This window comes from Panthera leo, chromosome F2, assembly GCF_018350215.1.
Source record: "Panthera leo isolate Ple1 chromosome F2, P.leo_Ple1_pat1.1, whole genome shotgun sequence".
Classification (NCBI taxonomy): Eukaryota; Metazoa; Chordata; class Mammalia; order Carnivora; family Felidae; genus Panthera; species Panthera leo.
This window is the reverse complement of record NC_056695.1, coordinates 46,140,269-46,158,104: the sequence shown is the minus strand read 5'-3', so window position 1 is coordinate 46,158,104 and position 17,836 is coordinate 46,140,269. Positions and strand designations below refer to the sequence as shown.

At 38.0% G+C, this 17,836-nt stretch overlaps 1 protein-coding gene, 1 long non-coding RNA gene, 1 other non-coding gene and 1 pseudogene across 8 annotated transcripts in view; 2 read left to right on the top strand and 2 right to left on the bottom strand.

The window, feature by feature from the left end:
* SPAG1 (sperm associated antigen 1) overlaps positions 1-17,836 on the bottom strand; it is a 65,338-nt gene that overhangs the window by 31,601 nt on the left and 15,901 nt on the right. For all 3 annotated transcript variants that reach the window (XM_042923163.1, XM_042923162.1, XM_042923164.1), the window contains 4 exons: positions 17,476-17,581; positions 14,038-14,168; positions 10,688-10,794; positions 6,058-6,217 (listed from right to left, as the gene is read on the bottom strand). In XM_042923163.1, coding sequence (XP_042779097.1) covers positions 6,058-6,217; positions 10,688-10,794; positions 14,038-14,168; positions 17,476-17,581 — 504 coding nt within the window. The remainder of the gene's footprint in view (positions 1-6,057; positions 6,218-10,687; positions 10,795-14,037; positions 14,169-17,475; positions 17,582-17,836) is intronic.
* LOC122210477 lies at positions 387-14,796 on the top strand. 4 transcript variants are annotated; one of them, XR_006198082.1, is made up of 4 exons: positions 387-632; positions 2,619-2,732; positions 14,046-14,235; positions 14,360-14,796. It is a non-coding gene; the product is annotated as an uncharacterized LOC122210477 (long non-coding RNA). The 4 variants fall into 4 exon arrangements; XR_006198083.1 differs by having other exon boundaries at positions 387-637; positions 14,089-14,235; XR_006198080.1 differs by having other exon boundaries at positions 387-637.
* Positions 7,230-8,339, bottom strand: LOC122210476 (annotated as a pseudogene).
* Positions 17,337-17,409, top strand: TRNAR-CCU. The gene has a single exon. It is a non-coding gene; the product is annotated as a tRNA-Arg (tRNA).

The following is a 17,836-nucleotide window of genomic DNA, read 5'->3' as shown; positions in this document are numbered from 1 at the left end:
AAAGAGGGGCTAGATGCTTAATTTTCTCTGATTGCTTCTCACAGACTCTGTAAGAAGACAAAATAAATACTAAAGCCTCTGACAGCTAGTTGTATGATGATGGTCACGTCTAAATGCTCTCCAGTAGGGAAAGAAAACACAAATAGATGGGGAGTTCCCAAGAAAGCCCAGAAACTCAAATCCCCAGACCTAATCAGCCTGACATATAGATATTTCTTCATACTGGTCCTTGGAAGGGCAGGTGAAGGAAACCTATCATTTGTCTTGTCTCAGTACCTGATACAGAGTAGGTGCTCAATAACTGTCAGCTATTAAGTTAAATCCACTGGTTATGTTATACCTCAGTCGGGATGAACTGGGCCTGGCCAACGCAAGTGGTGCTCGCAAGGGAGCAACATTATCAGCCGAGGTTAAACAACACTAAGTGCTGCATTTTTCCATGGCCTTCAGGGCTCCCTGCATCATACCCCATAATGACTAGGAATTCTTTCTCGGAATGTGGTGATATGGGGAAACACATGCAAGGATTCCATCCTAATAACATCCCTCTGGGCTTTCACATTATTTCCTAGAAGTGACTTCGATTTCTCCTGTCTTGTCCAAGGCTCCAGGACCTCTAACAATGGAACTCGGTAAGGTGAGCATAAGATAGCCCCATTGATTTTATTTCATCTTAAAAGGACTACCTCTGTGCTTCTAGCCATTTATTCCACCTATGGATTTGCTTTCCTGATAAAAGGGAACTAACTGGTCTTAACATTTACATTCCTCTCAAGACATTTTTGTTTTCGGAATCTCACATATTTTTAAGTATTCACTGATCTACAAAATAATTATTGAGGGGCACGAATGGCAAGATCAGATATGGTTCCCTTAAAGCTCTAGCTGCTTGGAAATCTGAATGAGAATATTGCTTCTCTGTAGTTCTAATGTTAGGGATAACCACTTAACTCAGAGAGAAACATCTTATGAACCTATTAAATGATATTACATAACAATCCTAACTCAGATTACTAATCATAGAATATTACTCATTGTTTAATGATTAGCCCTTCCCTGTTTATGTTTATTTGTGAGGAGGGCCATTTAGTATCTCTCCCTCCCCCAGCTTTATTGACATATAATTGACATATAACATTCCTTGTGTAAGTTTAAAGTGTACAACATGATGATTTTATATATATACATATACATGCACACATATATACACATATAAATACGTATATACGTATATTGCAAAATGACTACCACAGTAAGGTTACTTAAAACATCCATCACTTTACATAACTTTTTTTTGTAGTGAGAACATTTAAAATATACTTTCTTAGCAACTTTCAAGTATATAATACCACATTTTTAACTATAGTCACCATGCTGTAAATTAGCTCCCCAAAACTTATTCATCTTACAACTGGAAGTTTGCACTCTAACCAACTTATCCCTCATGCCCCCACTCCTGGCAACCACTGTTCTACTCTCTATTTCTACAAGTTTGGCTTTTTTTTACATTCCACACAGAAGTGAGATCATACGGTATTTGCCTTTCTCTGACTTATTTCACTTGGCATAATGTCCTAAAGGTCCACCTATGTTTTTGCACATGGCAGGATTTCCTTCTTTTTTTTGTGTGTGTGGCCTAAAAATATTCTAGTGTGTGTGAGTGTGTGTCTTACATTTACTTTATCCACTTATCTGCTGAAGGACACTTAGGTTGTTTCCATGTCTTGGCTATTGGGAATAATGCTGAAAAGAACAAAAGGGTACAGATACCTCTTTAAGATAGTGATTTCATTTCTTTTGAACATATACCCAGAAATAGGATAACTGGACCATATGGTAGTTTTATTCTTAATCTTTTGAGGAACCTCCATACTGTTTTTCATAGTGGCTTCATTAGTTTATATTCCCACCAGCAGTCAGCAGGTGATCCCTTTTCTCCACATCCTTGCCCACATTTGTTATTTCTTATCTCTCTGATGACAGCAATTCAAACACATTTGAGGTGACATCTCATTGTGGCTTTGATTTGCATTTTCCTGATGACTGATGTTGAGCACCCTTTTCTGTATCCACTGGCCATGTGAATATCTTCTTTGGAAAAATGTCTACTCAGTTCTTATGCTCCTTTAATCAAAAATGATCACATTGGTTTTTAACTCACTTGTTCCTCAACATAGGTTCAGCCTCTGATAAGAGTCAGTGAGCACAAGGGAGATAAACACCAAATTACATCTGTTTCTTTGATAGTGTAGCCTGGTGATGTTCAGTCTGGACTTTATAGAGTATAGAACGTATACTTTCTTAGTTGGCATCCAGTAACCACTTTTATGAGATAGACTTTGGAGTCACACAGATACTGGGCCATATCCTAGCCACGTGACTTACAGCCAGTGCATATGCGGCAAATAACTAGAACTGTCTAGGCTTCCATTGCCTAATCTATTAAAGTTTGCATTATAGCTTTCTTGAGAATTAAATAAAATAATCTATATAAAACACTTTCATAGTTCTGCAAATGTGCTAATTTTTCAAAAAAAAAAAAACAAAACTAGTGATGAGAAAGGCAGCTCCTGTCAACATGGAGTAAACACACTCCACCCATCTCTCCCACTGAATAGAACTAAAAATCTGAAACAGAATTGATGCAGCAGGCACACGAGGACACCGAAAAGTAAATGGTAGCAGCCCAGTTGGGAAAAGGAACTAGAACCTGAAATACCACCAAACCAGCAGTGAGTTTCTGTTTTTTCTTTCCTCTGATATCTCCTAACCTGGGTCAAAGGCCATCTAAAACCCAGAACTGCTGCACTGGGTGTGGGGAGAAAGAGCTTCAGGAGAAGCCCTCTATTTAGTTTATCTAAAGCAACAAGTTAGCTGGCACCTATGAGAGAGAGTTGGGGAAAACCTGGTTTTTTCTTTTTTCCTTTCTATCCAATCCCAGCCCCCAGCCAATCCTGCAGCAGCTGCAGAGGCAGCAGCAGCCAAGTAGGTACCTAAACTCTTATCTCTGGTCAGAGAAGCTGTGTCCCAAGCATTCTTCCCCATTGCTTTTCTTCTCTGTCCTGTTGCTGCTTAGTCCTGGAGGCACACAGTCATGGGAAGTGTGCGGTAGAATGGGGAAATTAAAAGTCTGGCTTTCTAGCTAGAGGAATGGGAAGGAAAACCATTGGAAACCAGAATGAGTAGAGAAGAATCACAGAGAGAAGGGAACTCAAGAAAACAATTGCAAAGAATTGTATATGGACTGGACGCACCCTCCAGGTGATCTATACGCATAAAGTGACCCTAAACGTCATTCTGAAAATTTTGAGACCGGAATCACAGGGGAAGACCACTGCCCAGACCCCAGCTAGCCACAGAGTTGTGTACAGGTGGGACAGATCCAAATAGCATTGCAAAGGTCTTGAAACTAAACTGACATTAGAACCATATTCCACAGGAATGCCTGGGTGGCTCAGTTGGTTAAGTGTCTGACTCTTGGTTTTGACTCAGGTCACGATCTCACAGTTTTGTGAGTTCAAGCCCCACATCGGGCTCTGCATTGGCAACACAGAGCCTGCTTGGGATTCTCTCTCCCCACCCCACCCCCCAGCCCTTCCCCCACTGTGCTGTCTCTGTCTCTCTCAAAATAAATACATAAACTTTAAAAAAAAAAACCATATTCCACAGAAGTTGGGTAGGAAAACGGTTACCCTAACCTAATCAGATTAGCTGCTTTAAAAAAATTCTCCATAAGATTTAAACAAGACTGAAAACCACATAGTATTTAAAATTGCTAGGGGCGCCTGGGTGGCTCAGTCGGTTGAGCGTCCGACTTCAGCTCGGGTCATGATCTCGCGGTCCATGAGTTTGAGCCCCACGTCGGGCTCTGTGCTGACTGCTCAGAGCCTGGAGCCTGCTTCGGATTCTGTGTCTCCCTCTCTCTCTGACCCTCCCCCATTCATGCTCTGTCTCTCTCTGTCTCAAAAATAAATAAATGTTAAAAAAAAATAAAAAATAAAAATAAATAAATAAATAAATAAATAAAATTGCTAGTATACAGTACACAATTACTTAACAAATGAGGAAGAGAGAAAATATTAACATTTGGCAAGGGGAAAAGACAATTAAGTAATGCGAAACCCCAGATAACACAGATGTTAATCCTCAAAGACTTTTAGTGACTATTATAACCATGTCCCAGAAATAAAGCCAAACTCTCCCGAAATGGACAGAAAGACTTAAAAAACTTTGCAGAGAAATGGAAGATTTTTAAAAGATGGAAATTTTAGAGTGGAAAACCACAATAACCAAAATTTAAAATTCACTGAATGGGAGCAACAGTAGATTTGGGATCAGAGAAGAAAAAAATCAGTGAACTTGAATATAGATCAACAGAAACTTTTCAATCGTAAGAAAAAAAAAAAAAAGAAAAAAGCCTCAAGGACTTGTGGGACAATACTAAGTGGTCTAACAATTGTGGCATAACAGTCCCTGTGGGAAAGGAGAAATAGTATTGTCCCCCAAAAAAAACTTTTGAAGAAATTATGACAGATCATCGGTTACCAAGGTTTGAGGTGAGGGGAGAATCTGGCTAAAAGGAGAGCAAGGAGTCTTTGGTGTGATGGAATTGTTCTGTATCCTGATGGTGGTGGCTGTCACATGAAATTATATACATGTTGGAACTGCATACCAAAAAACTCCATTTTCACTATATGTAAATTTTTTAAAAGAGTTTTTAAATATTTATTTATTTTTGAGAGAGAGTGCGAATGAGCATGAGATGGGGAGGGGCAGAAAGAAAAGGAGAGAGAGAATCCCAAGCAGGTGCTGCACCGCAAGCCCAGAGCCCCACATAGGGCTCGAAACCATGAACCATGAGATCATGACCTGAGCCGAAATCAAGAGTTGGGCACTTAATTGACCGAGCCACCCAGGGGCCCCCCACGTAAGATTTTAAATGATCTCCTTTAATTTTAAGACACTTGGCTTGACACCTTTAGATGAATATAAACCTGTAGAACAATATTTGCTGCAAGAATTTATTTAAAGGTGCTGAAAGGTGAGTCTCAATCCTTGAAAAACTATTTAATGTCTCCTTTTTTTTTTTTTCTCTTTTTTAAATCCTTTTGATGCCCTCTCTTCTTTTCCTATCTCCCTGGTGCTCTTACTCTGTTTCCTTTTTTCTCTTCCTCCTTTTTTTTCGGTCCCTTTGTCTTTACCCTGTCTTCACTGATCATATATTGTCTTGAGCTATATATCTTACGTTATATTTCTGTCACTGAAAAAATAACAATGTTTACCTCTTTACTTTTTTAAGTTGAATGAACATTTTATATTTCTCTTTCAAAATTAAAATATTCTGTCAGTTACTTGCCAAGTTGAGTTCTGTCCATGAATGATTTTCAAAACTGTTGCTTTCCCTTTGAATGCTGGGGTGGGGGGTGGGAGGCTACTCTCAGAAGGGGGTAGAGCCGCCCACCCACCCCCCTACCCCCCACAAGGGAGTAGGTGGATCTTCCCCCTTAAAGCTGATGTAACTATCATTATTTTGTATTATGAAGATAAAAGTTTACCTAGTCTGGATTCTTTTAAAAAAGTTATATCAGAGGTGAAATTATGCCTATTTCTTTTGCATATATAAAAAATTTTTTTGAAAGGCACATGTAGCAATTTCCCAACAATGCATTCATCTTTGTCCTATACTCCTGTGAAGGCAACATGTTTTGTTTACAACCAAGTAGATATATACGAAACAATCATCTAGGAGAAAGGTAAAGGTTAAGGTTAACTTGCAAATGGCTGGTACATGGATAATATGATAATATTATTGATATTATCAGTATACCATGATAATCAGGAATTGAACACCAGAGATGAGTACCAGGTTAAGAAGAAAAATGGGTTTGGAAGATTATAGTAGGAAAAACATACAGAAAAAACTTGCTTGTGAATTTACAAGGTAAAGCTAGAAAGAGTTTGGTAGACTAAGAATTTTGATAGAAAGAGAAAATTTGAGCCAGCTCATCATATAAAAAGGGAGGTTTTTGCATAACCAAAAGAGAAAAGATGTTTTACTCTTATCTCTGCTGTTGTCTTCCTGTTTTCTTCTGCTGTCCTTTCCACCTTCATCCTCTGAGTTTTCTACTTCCTGGATTACCATTCTCTTCCCTTTGGTTTCAGTCTTAGGTGCAGGCTTAGAATTTTTCAGATCTCTTTCAACCTCCAACAAGGTCTTCTGCAACATAACCACCATGTTAAAGAAAATTTCTTCCTTTAATTAAAAACATAACCATCCTGTCAGGTAGGAATATGAAGATATTAAAAAGTGAATAAAGATATCTAAGATAACACTTTTTATGGTGACTTTTCTTTCCTTTTTCAAACAACTTCATTGGTTTGTCTGATTATAATCATACATGTCCATGGTTAAAAACTTAAAGCATCATGAGCATGAAAAAGAAAGAAACCACCTGAAATCCTACCACTCTGATAACACTGACATTCTGACATTTCTAGATATATTTTTACATGTATGTATACACAGTGAGACACAGTTTTATACAAACAAAATCACATGACTCATTTTTTTTGAAGTAATGTTAAAAGTTCTACGTTTTATGCCAATTAGAATGAAAAATACACATGTATCAAAATACTTTTCTTCCCTCCCTTCCCCCAATTTTTAACAGCTTACAGAGGTATAGCTGACAAACTTGTATACTTCAAATGCACATGTTGATAGCTTTTGACCATAATAAATATCCATCATTCCCAAGTTTCTTCCTGTTTCTTTCAACTATCTCCTTTTTGGCCCTCCCCTGTATCAGCTGTTCTTTTTGTCATGATAGGTTAGTTTATATTTTCTAGGATTTTATATAAATAGAATCATACTATATGTACTTTGTTTTTTACTCAGCATAATTATTTTGAAATTCACCCACACTGTTGTATATCTCTATCAGTTCATTCCTTTTTATTGTGAGTAGTAGTCTATGGTATGGATATAACAATTTATCCATTCACCTATTGAAATATGTTTAGGCTGTTATTAATTTTTGGCAATAAAAAAGCCATTATGAACATCTGTGCATAAATCTTTGTATTGACATATGCTTGCATTTTTCTTGGGTAAATACATAGGAGTGGAATGGTTAGATCATAAGGTAGGTGTATGATTTTAAGTTTATTTTTTTCACAGGAAAATATTTATTTTAATTTACCATACATATTTACATTTTAGGAAGTTGCTAGGTCAGTGCATTTTCCTCTGTAGGTTTAGTGTGATCTTCAGTTAGCATTTTCCAAGATCTTTCCAATGGCTTATCCCATATTGTAACATGTGCTCTTAAGTGTATAGGTAAAGACAGACCCTGGATTCTTCATACAAGACTCAACTGGGTGGTTTGAAGATTGTGAACTGCTGACACTTCCTAATGGAAACAAATACTTGTTCTTGGACTAAAAGGACCCTCACTCACATCAATGAAGTGACCAATCTGTGTAGCTTGACTATTCTCTCAGGGTTCTGAGATGACTGCTCTTCTATGAAATCCATTTTATACTTGCTATGTTGAAATATCTCTAATGTCATTTTTGCTTCCACTTCCAGAGTTTCAAATGGAAGATGTTTATAAATTAAAACATGAGCATCTTCTGTGAAGGAACACAGGTTCTCTTTTGTTGGCATCCACTTATCACGTCTCTTATCCAGAACTGCATCATAGCAGAAGGCTCCAGAGATTACAGAAACCTCTGGAGCTCTGACCAAACTGACCACACATTCATCTTTGAATGCCCTCTCTATCACACAGCTCATCATCATGGCACAAGAATGCTAATAAGCCTTATTCATTTCTACTGGACCATGATCTTTGAAAGTAAGGAATTCAGTTTCCTGGGATGTGGTCAAAGGTTTAAACATGTCCCCAGGTTGTCCATCCACAAGATCCAGAATTGACTTCCTGCAGGATCATTCACTTAAATGGATAGCACAACTATAAGGAGTTGAAATGTTTTTATTCGTCACAAAGACAGTGCCAGGGTCAGTTTTCTCATCGTGTTTAAATTCAGTCTTCTCAGTTTGAGGAGTTAATGATAACTGCCTGTTTTTCTCTTTATTAAAGAGATCATTCTGCATTATTTGCTTGTTTGCTTCTTTGTTATTGAGTTTTGAGAAGAACTTTACAGAAGCCCATCGTAAATTGAAAATGCATTTAATACACCTAACTTACCAAACATTGTAGCTTATTAGCCTAGCCCACCTTAAACGTGCTCAGAACACTGATATTACCCTGTGGTTGGGCAAAATCCTCCAACACAAAGCCTATTTTATAATAAAGTGATGAATACCTCATGTAATTTACTGAATACTGAAAGTGAGAAACACAGTGGCTGTATGGGCACAGAACAGTTGTGTCTCGCTTTCCCTATGTGACCACATGGCTGACTGGGAGCTGCCACTCACTGCCCCTGCCCAGCGTATTGCTAGCTTGGAAAAAAAATCAAAATTCAAAATTCAAAATTCAAAGTGCAGTTTGTACTGAATACATATCACTTTGGCACCATTAGGAAATCAAAAAATCATAAGTCAAAACATTGTACGTTGGGGACCATGTGTATATTCGTGATGCAAGTCCTTTGTTGGATATACAATTTGAAAATATTTTTTTCCTTAGTCTGTGGTTTGTCCTGTTTTTTCTTCTGATGATGTTTTTCAAAGAGCAAAAGTTTTAAATTTTAATGAAGTCCAATTTACCAACTTTTTCTTTTATGAATTTTATCCTATGTTTCCTTCTAGAACTCTTATATTCTAGGTTTTACACTGAGGTATATGATCCATTTTGAGTTAATCTTTGCATATAGTTAAAATATAAATGGTTAAGTCTTGAAAGTTAATATGTAAATATGAAATTATATTGGGTAGTGACATTAAAGGTGGTTCTCCTTGTTTAAACATTTTTTTTAGAGAGGGGCACCTGGGTGGCTCAGTTGGCTGAGTGTCTGACTTGATTTCAGCTCAGGTCGTGATCTCACAGTTCGTGGGATTGAACCCCGTGTTGGGCTCTGTGCTGACAGTATGGAGCCTGCTTAGGATTCTTTCTTCCTCTCTCTCTGCTTTTCCCACTCACATGCACCTTCCTTCTCTCTCTCAAAATAAATAAACAAGAAAAAATTTTTAAGAATATTGTCATACAAACTTTTCAATAAATATACCACCATAAAATGGAAATACTATGGGAAAAAGATGTATTTTTTTTCAGCTGGGCCCTAAACCTAATCCATAGAAATGCTGACTTGATAAATCCACCAGGGACATTAACTGCTACTGAGAGAGTGAGACAGATAACCCAAAAGGTGCATGTGGAAACAGCGACAACTTACTGCTGAAAGTTTCTCCATGGGTTTCTCATATTTCTAAATCTGTTGTGAGCAGAGGCAATAAATGACATTTGTTCCGGACTATCTTTTTGAGGATGTTTGTACTGAGAACAGCCTTGGAAAACAGTATTTCCCTTCAGAAAAGAGAGAGGTATATTTGCTCTCCAGTATAATAAAGATATTTCCCTCTGGAACAGAATTTTGGATAGGTTTGCTTGTATTCCACTATAAAAGATGGGGGATTCCTAAATTTGGGATTCTTTGGCTGTGATATAAACTTGCTGAGTGCGCAGCATCTATCTGGGCCACTCTGCACCTCCCTGGGGCACTTGGGGGCCAAGGCAACTGACGTGAACTCGAAGCTCATCAGTTTGCTATAGTGTGAATAACACAATACTTTGTGTCTAACCCAGAAGTCTTGCCTCTTCTGCTAGGCTCCCTTGTTAATTTGCAAGAAGGGTAAAATCTCAGACCCCTCACTGTTCTCAACACTTACCTCTACTCTTTAGGCCTCAAAACAGAGCCCAGAGTGCATATATGAATCAGTCTGCTCAGTCAGGCAGCAAACGCTGTCAGTGGTGCTATGCTTACCATGCACTCTTCTATGGCCATGGAGCGCGTGCCTAATCCTACCTAGGAAACTTCCATACCACTCTGCATGTTAAATTGAGATTGACTCAGAGAAAAGCATTGCTTACAACACTGCAGGAAAGAGAAAAATTAAATATCCCCATTGTATGATATCACTTATATGTGAAATCTCCAAAAGCCAAATTCATAAAAACAGAAAGTAAAATGGTTATAACGAGGGGCTGGTGGGGTAAGGACACTGGGGAGATGTTGTTTAAGGGTACAAACTTGCAATTAGTAGATAAATAAGTTCTGGAGAGCTAATGCATAGTATAGAGATTACAGTCAGCAATACTGTATCCTAAACTTCAAAGCTTCTAAGAGATTATATCTTAATTGTTCTTACCACAAAAGAGAAATAATTATGTGATATGACAGAAGTCTTAGCTAAAGCTAAGGTGGTGATCATATTGCAATACATAAATGTATCTAATCAACATATGTATACCTTATACAATGTTATAGATCTAAATCAATAAATATTTATCCTTCAGAAGTAGGCTTATAGTTTTGGACAATTTAAAAGCCTGCTTTCTTCCACTTCAAATAGATATTAACACTTTAGGGTGTTTGGGATATACCTAGTTTTTAAAGCTGTGACCTAATTCTCAACATCATTCATCCAGCAAGACTGATATCATTTTAACATAAATACAGAAATAATAGAATTAGGTGAGGAATCACTTTCTGTACTTACTTTGGCCAACTCATTATCAGGTTCAACATTCAGTACTTTATTCAAATCTTCTATAGCTTCCTGGAGCTTGTTTTGATGTTTATATGTAGTGGCACGGCGCAGAAGAGCTGAAAATTTACCGAGAAAAAGTTATATCTTTTAATGTACACTAGCATGGTTAGAACATATTTTTCTTTTCTTTTTTTAATGTTTATTTGTTTTTGAGAGAGAGAGAGAGAGAGCTAGCAGAGGAGGGGCAGAGAGAGAGGGAGACACAGGATCTGAAGCAGGCTCCCAGCTCTAAGCTGTCAGCACAGAGCCGGACGCGGGGCTCAAACTCACAAACCGCAAGATCATAACCTGAGTTGACGTCGGCCACTTACCCAACAGTCACTCAGGTGCCCCTAATTTGGTAACTATTTAAAACTGATAATGAATGCCTTTATAGCCCCATCATTATCCAGGTATGATGAGAGAACTTTGTATAGTTATTATTTTGAGAAGAATCAGGCTTAGAAATTTTGAAAAGTGAGAATTTTATACCTGATATATTTTAATATGCTATTTTAAAATGTAAATTTGACCAATTTGCTTCTAGTCTTAGAATGAGCCATGATTCAAACCATAAGAGACTCTTAAATACAGAGAACAAACTGAGGGTTGATGAGGTAGGGGCAGGAGAGAGGGGAAAATGGGTGATAGGCATTAAGGAGGGTACTTGGGATGAGCACTGCGTGTTGTATGTAAGCGATGAATCATGGGAATCTACTCCCGAAGCCAAGAGCACACTGTATACACTGTATGTTAGCGAACCTGACAATAAATAATATTTAAAAAAAAAAAAGAATGAGCCATGAAAATCTAAAGGATAAATCATTTTCACATAAATTTAATGAAAACTGTTGCACTAAAAGTACTATGACTACGCAGAAGGAAATGTCTCCAAAAAATAGGCATGATATAACAGTTATTACTTTTTTAACTTTTATTTCTGAAATAATTTTAGATTTATGGAAAAGTTGCAAAGGCAATACAAAAAGTTCTCATATACCTTCTCCCAGCTTCCCCTAATGCTAACAGCTTATGTAACTATGGAATATTTAACAAAACTAGAAATTAACATTGGTATAATACTACTAACTAAACTACGGGTTTTATTTGGGTTTCACTAATTTTTCTACTGATGCCTTTTTCTGTCAAAGGATGAATCCAAATACCACATTGCATTTAGAACAATTATATTTTGAGTAAAAAATAAAGCTTTGAAGAGGAAGTTATTTATTCACTTAAGCAAACATAAGACAATGTTTTATAGCCATACTCATTACTAGATTTGGCTTTAGTTTGTTTAAAAAAAAGTTTTTTTTTTAACATTTATTCATTTTTGAGAGACAGAGAGAGACAGAGAATGAGTGGGGAAGGGGCAGAGAGAGGGAGACACAGAATCTGAAACAGGCTCCAGGCTCTGAGCTGTCAGCACAGAGCCCACCTGATGCGGGGCTCGAACTCACGAACTGCAAGATCATGACCTGAGATGAAGTCAGATGCTCAGCCGACTGAGCCACCCAGGCACCCCATTTTAATTTGTTTTTTAAATAGTGAAGATTCTGGTGCTTTTGAAATTACTCAAACAAGGAAGAATGAAAACATAAAGCCATTCTGGTGACAGAAATTAGTGTTTGAATGTGGACTCTGGAGTCCGTTGTCCAGTGTTGAGTCCTGTCTCTGCCATTTGCTAGCTGTTTGATCGTGGGTGAGTTGCTTAATCTTTCTATGCTTCAGTTTCCTCTTCTGTAAAATGAGTATACTAATAACAGTATCTGAACCTCTACTAAGCTACTGTGAAATTAGCAGAAATAATACATTTCAAGTGCCTGGCATAGGGCCTGACATGGTGTTGGTGTGGGCTCATCAGGAGATCGCAAAGCCCTTTCTGCCATCTCCTAAAATTGGGAGTCCACCCATACTCTGTGACAGAAACAAAATATAAGCACAAGAGGACTTTACTAGTGAAAGGAGGGCAATCCATGGTAATGACAGTCAGGGCTGATCTCCCAGGATCCAGGGTCTCCCCTCAGCATGCCCATGGTTTCTGCACACCCATGTTCACAGTCACAAAAGGTTACATTCCATGTGAAAAAAATTAAGTGTTTATATTTACTCAAATACATAAACACTTAAAGAAATAGAGTCCGGGTGCCTGGGTGGCTCAGTCAGTTAAACGTCTGACTCGGCTCAAGTCATGATCTCATGGTTCATGAGTCTGACCCCCGCATTGGGCTCTGTGCTGACAGCTCACAGCCTGGAGCCTGCTTCAGATTCTGTGTCTCCCTCTCTCTCAGCCCCTCCCCTGCTCACACTCTGTCTCTCTCTCTCTCAAAAATAAAATAAACATTAAAAAAAAATTTTTTTAAAGAAATAGAGTCTATTGTAAATTATGCTACTCCCTTGTGGAATGATTGCTTCTTGATAACAGAAAAGGAAAGCAAAGTCTGACTTGTATACCTTGGACTTAGACTATGGCAAAGTTGTGCAGTCACAGAGACAGGAAATCAGAACAGAGTGCTGGTGTTGGTGAAAACATATAGTTGGTTTTGGACACATTTAAAATGTCTATGGACATATAAGTGGAAATGCCCACAAAGCCACTGGTAGAAGGTTCTAGAGCTCTGGTGTGGGCTTATTATATTAATAAATGTTAGAAAATCTGTATTAAATTACACTTAGATATTTTTTGGATAAAAAGATAGTTTGATAAGTAAGTAACAAGAAGGCAAATATTGGGACACCTGGGTGGCTTAGTCAGTTAAGCATCCGACTTCCGCTCAGGTCATGATCTCATGGTTCGTGAGTTCAAGCCCCACATTAGGCTCTCTGCTGTCAGCACAGAGCCCGCTTCAGATCTTCTGTCCCCCTCTCTCACTGCCCCTCCCCCGCTCATTCATTTTCTCTCTCTCTCTCTCTCTCTCTCTCTCTCTCAAAACAAATAAACATTAAATAGAAGATTTTAAAAAAAGATAGGGGAGCCTGGGTAGCTCACTTGGTTAAGCATCCCACTTTGGCTCAGGTCATGATCTCATGGTTTGTGAGTTTGAGCTCAGAGACTAGAACCTGATTCAGATCCTGTGTCTTCCTCCCTCTCTCTCTGCTCCTACCAAACTCGCACCCCTGGCATTATTAACTACTTCAATACAAATAACCAGGAATTCAAATTCTAAGTTAAACTTGAAGTTAAAAGTCACTTTATGAAGATGATGATTCACATATAGAAATTAGAGCGTATTTGAAATATTCTTAGTATAATTATAGTGTGTACAAATGGTCTAACAAATCCTGATGTAAATTTAAAGCATTCTATGAATAGTTTTTACCCTTTAAGTTTCCAGGTTCTAACTCCAACACCTTTTCACAATCCTGAAAAGCACTGTTCCAGTTCTGTAGCTTGAGTTCTGCTTGAGCACGATTGTTATAGGCCACTACATTGGGAAGCACTGATATACTCCTACAAGAGAGACACTTATTGGCAACAAGTTGACCAGAGGAAAACATATGAAGATAGAGAAACTCAGGTAAAGTTGTAAAGAGAACAATCATAGCCCATGTCACGGGTGGCATTGTGTCCCCAAAACTCATGCTGAAGTCCTCATCCCCAGTAGCTCAGAACATAACTATATTTGGACGTTGCCTTTACAGAGATGATGAAGTCAAAATGAGGTCATGATGGTATACCTTCGTCCAATATGACTGGTGTCCTTATAAGAAGAGATTAGAACACAGACACATGCCGAGGAAAGACCACTTGAAGACACAGAGAGAAGACAGTCACCTACAAGCCAGAACAGGGGCCCAGAAGACGCCAGCCCTCCTGACACTTTGATCAGATTTGTAGCCTCCAGGATGGTGAGAAAATACATTTCTGTTTGAGCCCCTCAGCCTGTGGCACTTTGTTATGGCAGTCCTAGCAAGCTAATACAGCCTGCAGGATCAAAAGCAATAAAATACAGCTCTGTAAACATACTGAATCACTATTTACACAGATGCTTAAATATCCAGTTAAGCAGTTTAAGGTTGGCTCTGGCTTTACAAGTGACATGGTAACCTAAACGCCCATAGATCTCCTAAAAAAAACAGTTTAGTTAACATCAAATACATGTTTTGATCCCTTAGAGACAATGTCCTAGTACAAAAAAAATGGAGCAATCAATCACAACTAATACCCTTTATTAAGCTATTATGGTGAGTTTAGTTTATTATCTAAAAACAGGAGTTTAGCTTATAATCTAAAAGATTTAACTCTAAGGCAATGCTCATAATTTAATCCGAGAAGTTTAATTGAAGAAAAACAGGAGAGTAGTAGTAACTGAGGAATACGGACTTTAAGAGCACATTTTGTTGTGCTAAGAGTATGAATGCAAAATAACTGATGAGAGAAGGAACTTAAAACCTAGTTCGTTGCTGTTTAAAAAGTTGATTTGGAATGCTGTGAAATAATGTATTCCGAAGTATAGGAAAGATAAGGGTATTGGTGCGTTGAATTTTCTAAATCCAGAAGAATAGAAGATGAAAATGGAAGAGCCAGAAAAAGTAGCAATTTACTAAGATCATTAAAGATAATTATAAAGCAATGACATGGTTGGGTAGAGACCAAACACAGAAAATACAAGTAAGGATAACTAATACAAGTACCTGACACTGAGCACTTCCCACGTGCCAGGCACTCAACACTGAGCTCCTTTAATTCTCACTACAATCCATGAAAGACATTACTGCTCTAAATTTACTGCTCACATTACTGCTCTTCCTACTTTACGGTTGAAAAAAAATGATGTAACAGAAAGGCTAAGTAACATGCTCAAGGCCACAAGTTAGTAAATGAGAATCAGGACTCAAACCCAGTCTACTCCAGCACCTGCTATTGTTACCACCATGTTATCCTGCCTTTCAGTATTTGCTTTATTTAGTCCTCACAGCTGCTCCGAAGTAGGCACTACACCAGCGTCATCACACTGAGAAAACTGAGGCAAGAGAGGTGAGGAATCTGCCTGACGTCAGAAAGTGGCAGTCTGAGTTCCTTTAGCCATTATGCCATGCCGCTTTACTTTTTCCCTCTTTGATTTCTTTTTTTTTTAATTTTTTTTCTTAATGTTTATTTTTGAGAGAGACAGAGAGACAGAGTACAAAGGGGAGGGGCCGAGAGAGAGAGGGAGACTGAATCTGAAGCAGGCTCCAGGCTCCGAGCTGTCAGCACAAGGTCCAACGTGGGGCTTAAACTCACGGGCTGTGAGATCATGATCGGAGCTGAAGTTGGAAGCTTAACCGACTGAGCCACCCAGGTGCCCCTCCCTCTATGATTTCTTAAAAGACAAGAAAAATTTTGTTCCCTATAATAGACTAAGATACTCCACTGGTGGAAATCTACAAAAAAAGAACATCAGTATTGATGTCCATCTATCTGAAAGGGGAAGACTATACTGAATAAAAGAACATACCTTGTATGTCCACCTAATCAGTGGAGATAAAATGCTTTAGTGACACAACATTGAAAAAGAAAATCTTCTTTTCAAAGGTGGATAAAAGTTTGTAGAGAGTTTATTTCTAAGATGGTGTAAGGGATTCTATAAGCACAATTAGTTTGTAACAATGTTTTAGGAAATTAGTCTACTTTTCATGGACTATAAGAGCTTCAAAAGCTCAGATAAGTATTTATTGAACATCTACTATGAACCAAGAACTTTGTTGGACACTGGGGATACAAAGGTATAAAAAAACTGACAAGGACAGTATGCTCTGACAGAGCTTACAGTCTACTTACTATCAAATCACACGAACTTAAATTATACCTCCAACAAGTACCACAAATGAGAGGCAAGACTGGGGACACCTGGGTGGCTTGGTCGGTTAAGCGTCCGACTTCGGCTCAGGTCATGATCTCACGGTCCGTGAGTTCGAGCCCCGCGTCGGGCTCTGTGATGACCACTCAGAGCCTGGAGCCTGTTTCAGACTCTGTGTCTCCCTCTCTCTCTGCCTCTCCCCTGTTCATGCTCTGTCTCAAAAATAAATAAATGTCAAAAAAAAAAAAAATTAAAAAAAAAAAAAGGAGAGGCAAGACTGCTACAAGAGCGTATAAATTGGGGGTCAAGGGTGGGGAGGAGTGGAGTAGGGTAAAGATTTAACCTTGTCTGGGAGGTAAAGGAAGACTTCCCCCAAAGAAGTAAAGCATGGGATGAGACCTGAAGGTAAGTTAGAATTAACTAGATAATGAGAAAAGGAAAGAATATTTTACACAGAGACCCAGCATATGCAAAGACCCTGTGGTGGGAGGTAGTATCATAAGTGTCATGATTAAATCTAGGCAGTATGACTACAGAACCTGAATTCTTAACCTCTATGCTATATGGACTTTCTGTCGAGTTCCATTCAGATGCCTTCTATTTTCTCTGTCAAATAGGAAAGTTAGGACCTCTGTCAAAACTGGGGATGGGGTGGGGAGCTTAAAGGGTTGAGAAAAAGTATTTAAAAAACAAACCAAACACAAGTAAATTTATGATAAATCATAAGTATAATATCTTAAATGATTCTGAAAGACTTTTTATTTATATCATTTCAACAATTAAATAGAAACATTATCTTTTTTTTTTTTTAATGGGAAGTTTAAACCACTACAAAGGGTTCCTGGCTGGCTCAGTTGGTAGAGCATGTGACTCCTGATCTCAGGGTCATGAGTTCAAGCCCCATGTTGGGCTTGGAGCCTACTTAAAAAAAAAAAAAAAAAAAAAAAAGCAACATAAATCACAGAAAAATCTGCTCACCTAGTATAATACATCACAGCCTCCTCATAATCTCCTGAGTTGAAAGCTTCATTTCCTTTTTCCTTTTCACGAGTAGCAAGGGAAGTCTTTTCTTTCTCAGTTAGACCTAGAAATAAATTATCTGCTATAAATAAAAAAATATATAATTGAATAGAATTTAAAAAAAATTTAAATCCAAGAATGCTTACTTCAACAGAAGCAGTAAATTGTGAAGGAAATAAAAGGAAATAGGAGGTTTCTTAAGTTTAGGAAATGTTTCTTTAAATCATCACAATTTGTGAGTGTTTAGATTTTTTCTATTATTGGTTTTACTTCACTTTAAAGGAGCTATACACCTATGGACTTCAAATGAAAACAAACT